Genomic DNA, 3,165 nt, shown 5'->3' with positions numbered 1-3,165 from the left:
TTAAACTTTTCTGTCCGCCTTGTGATAGCGAGTTAACACATTTTATTGGTTAGTCGTGGCCTGGACGAGTAAACACAAGTCCCATTGATGAGACGATACTAACTGTCTGATCAGTATAGTCAGTTAGTATCGTCTGATAGCGAGGCTGATCGGCTTGTTTGGGAGGGTGCATCTAGGGCGGAGTTGGAAGCCTTTGATCCATATCGTCCAGTGTTTGCTTCTTCTATTTATTTAATTCATTGCCATTCAAAATAAGAAAATATTGTCTAGTCAGTTAAAATTTTCAACAATTCCTGCTCAGGTGGAATCACAAATCAACATCAACTGCTTAAACAGCACCAAATTGCCCAAGAAGCAACAATAAAGAAGAAAAAGAAGAAAGGCCCTTTTCGTCCACCCTCCGTGGTTACTCACATATCTCTAGGAAAACCATTATTTCTCCTGTGGAGATGTGGTTCCTCATCTGCCTTTCCTTCTTATTGTCCTCATACCTCGCTGTCCTCCTATCCCATAAGCAGAAGCAGCTTCTTCCACCAGGCCCATTTAGTCTACCCATCATCGGGACCCTTATATGTCTAAGCAAAAACTTCCACCCGGAGACTTACCTCCCTATTTTCCAGGCCAATTATGGCCCCTTTCTGTTACGTTGACTCCCTTCTGGCTCTTGAAATTCCGGAGGAAGGGGGAAGAAAGCTCAATGATGGAGAGTTGGTGACCCTTTCCATGGAGCTTCATACCGCAGGGGCAGGTAATGCAAAACAACCAATGACTCCAAAAGCTTAAGCTGTTAAGAGTTTATTCGATCATTTATACTTCAACACTGCCCCTCACGTGTGGCCCTTTTTTTGGATTCGCCGTACAAGTGGGTTTTTAATGTCAATGAGATGTTGGGTTTTGAACCCAGGACCTGCGCTGTGGCAATAGCTCTGGTACCATGTGAAACAACCAACTACTCCAAAAGCTTAAGCGAGTTGGTGTTATTTAATTATTTATACTTCAACACTCCCCCTCACGCGTGGTTGCCCTTTTTGTCGTACATTTGGATTTTTAATATCACAACAAATCAGTGTTTAAAAACTCCTTGACTCGGCAAGGAACTCGCCCGAGTCGACTCCTTTTTACCTCGGACGCATTCCGCGTTTCATCACATCCGCGTTCCGCTTTTTGCCTTACAGAGTCAATAAACTCCTTTGACTCTCCCGAGTTATGACATTGTCAACCGTGTTAACCGCGTTCTTGGCCGCGTCCGTGCCGAGTCAACAAGGATTTTTCTTGGCCGCGTTCCACGTCAAATCCGCTTTTTTAAACACTGCAACAAATTACTCCAAAAGCATAAGGTGTTAGAGTTAGTGTTATTTAATCATTTATATTTCAGCACTCCCCCCCACGTGGACCCTGTTTTCTAGGTTGGTCGTATATGTGGATTTTTGATATCAAGGAGCTGTTGGGTTTTGAACCCAAGACTCTTCGCGTACCCTTAATTCAAGGATAGGTAGAGAAGGCTACTTGTTCATTGGCGGGCTATAAATTAAAGGGGTGATTTTTTTCCTTTACGGCAAGAGAAGAACTGCCATGAAGCAATAGTTCTGACACCATGTGAAACAACCAAATACTCCGACAGCTTAGGCTGTTAGAGTTGGTATTATTTAATCATTTATACTTCAACAGGTACGACGGTGAATACACTTCATTGGTTCATGGCGAACATGGTGAAGTACCCGGAGGTTCAGAGGAAGATGTGGGAAGAGATCAAGGGGGTTGTTAGAGAAGAAGAAGACATAGTTAGAGAGGAGGATTTGCAAAGGATGCCTTATATAAAGGCGGTCGTCATGGAAGGACTACGACGGCACCCACCGGGGCACTTTTTGGTTCCTCATGCGGTTTCGGAGGATGTTTCTATAGCCGGGTACGTGATACCAAAAGGAACTACGGTGCTTTTCTCGGTGAAGGATGCCGGATTAGATGGGGACGTGTGGAAAGATCCTTTGGAGTTTCGGCGGGAGAGATTCCTCGAGGGGGAAAAGGTGGATATTACGGGGAGCAGGGAGACAAAAATGATGCCTTTTGGAGCGAGGAGGAGGATTTGCCCTGCAGTGAGTCTTTCCATACTTCATTTAGAATACTTTGCAGCGAATATGGTGAGAGAATTCGAGTGGAAAGCTGCTGATGGAGAAGTGGTCGACTTTGCTGAGACATTTGCATTAACCCGGTCCATCAAGAATCCTTTCCGAGCTATCTTAGTTCCAAGGAGGAGGAAGTGAGAGATAATATCCAAAGAGGTTGTCTTTATTGATGCGAGGTGGGTGCATCAACCAAATCAAAAGCGTGTATTGGGTCCACTTTGTTTTTTCTTATGTTACTAAATAAGGCTATAAAAGTTAGTTTATTTTGCCCAAAGGTGACTACATTGTAAGTCTCAAGTAATTAGCAATAATAAATAGGTTGCTTATATTTGCACTACCCTGATTTAATAATTGAACCAACTTAGCTTGTCTTTTCTTTTTAAATTGGCTTGTAAGATCTTTTTGGGAACAGTAATATCCTAGTTAGTGCAATTATCAAAACATGGTAGTGGCAACATTAGCCGTACAATAAATAATATAAAAATAGTGAGGGATTTGTAGGCAATTTCGCGGAAATTCATTTCACGCCTCACTTTTGCAGGAAAGAACAACCATACATGCTCACTTTTTAGCAGATTTTTTCTTTATCATTTAATACATCTTAGCTAGCTGTTCTCTCCTGCAAAAGTAAGCCGCGATCTAGATTGGAATGTCTCTTCTGTTTAAATTTCTGGTCGAGGTCCGGCCTAACCCCAGCTTGCCCATCAAAAAAGAGAAAAAGGGAGCCGTGAAATTGCTCCAAGGAAAATTGCCTAGCAAATGCCAAATTGTGATGTGGATTTTAATGTAGACAAGCGTGTTTAATTCAGAGAAATGATACTCCCTCAGCATTTTGTTTGTGTTTTCCTGCAAAGTTTTCAAAAGAAAAATGAAAGACATGGAAAAAAATAGCTTCCCCTTGAAGCATCAGGTTTGTAGGACATTACACTTTCCCCACGAAAGGTCTACTAGGGTTTGTTTAGATGCTAAAAACAGGACATTACATTTTGTACTATTGCGGAATTATAGGCTCAAATACTATTGCGAAAAAATAAAGTTTTCT

The 3,165-nt window shown here is 42.1% G+C and overlaps 1 protein-coding gene across 2 annotated transcripts in view; it reads left to right on the top strand.

Annotated features, from left to right (window-relative positions):
• LOC143883601 (cytochrome P450 89A2-like) overlaps window positions 1-2,391 on the top strand; it is a 40,162-nt gene extending 37,771 nt beyond the window's left edge. The window contains exons 1-2 of one of the 2 annotated variants that reach the window (XM_077386945.1): window positions 570-748; window positions 1,669-2,391. In XM_077386945.1, coding sequence (XP_077243060.1) covers window positions 628-748; window positions 1,669-2,261 — 714 coding nt within the window. In that variant the 5' untranslated portion in view covers window positions 570-627 and the 3' untranslated portion in view covers window positions 2,262-2,391. Of the gene's footprint in view, window positions 1-569; window positions 749-1,668 lie in introns of those variants that run through there. The other variant, XR_013252438.1, reaches the window with a different exon arrangement.
• The last annotated feature ends 774 nt before the right edge of the window (window positions 2,392-3,165 follow it).

Source organism: Tasmannia lanceolata, unplaced genomic scaffold (assembly GCF_043159265.1).
Source record: "Tasmannia lanceolata isolate RefF3 unplaced genomic scaffold, GAP_Taslan_0.1 ptg000008l, whole genome shotgun sequence".
NCBI lineage: Eukaryota > Viridiplantae > Streptophyta > Magnoliopsida > Canellales > Winteraceae > Tasmannia > Tasmannia lanceolata.
Note: the sequence above shows the minus strand (reverse complement) of the source record. Positions and strands in the feature narration are given on the sequence as shown.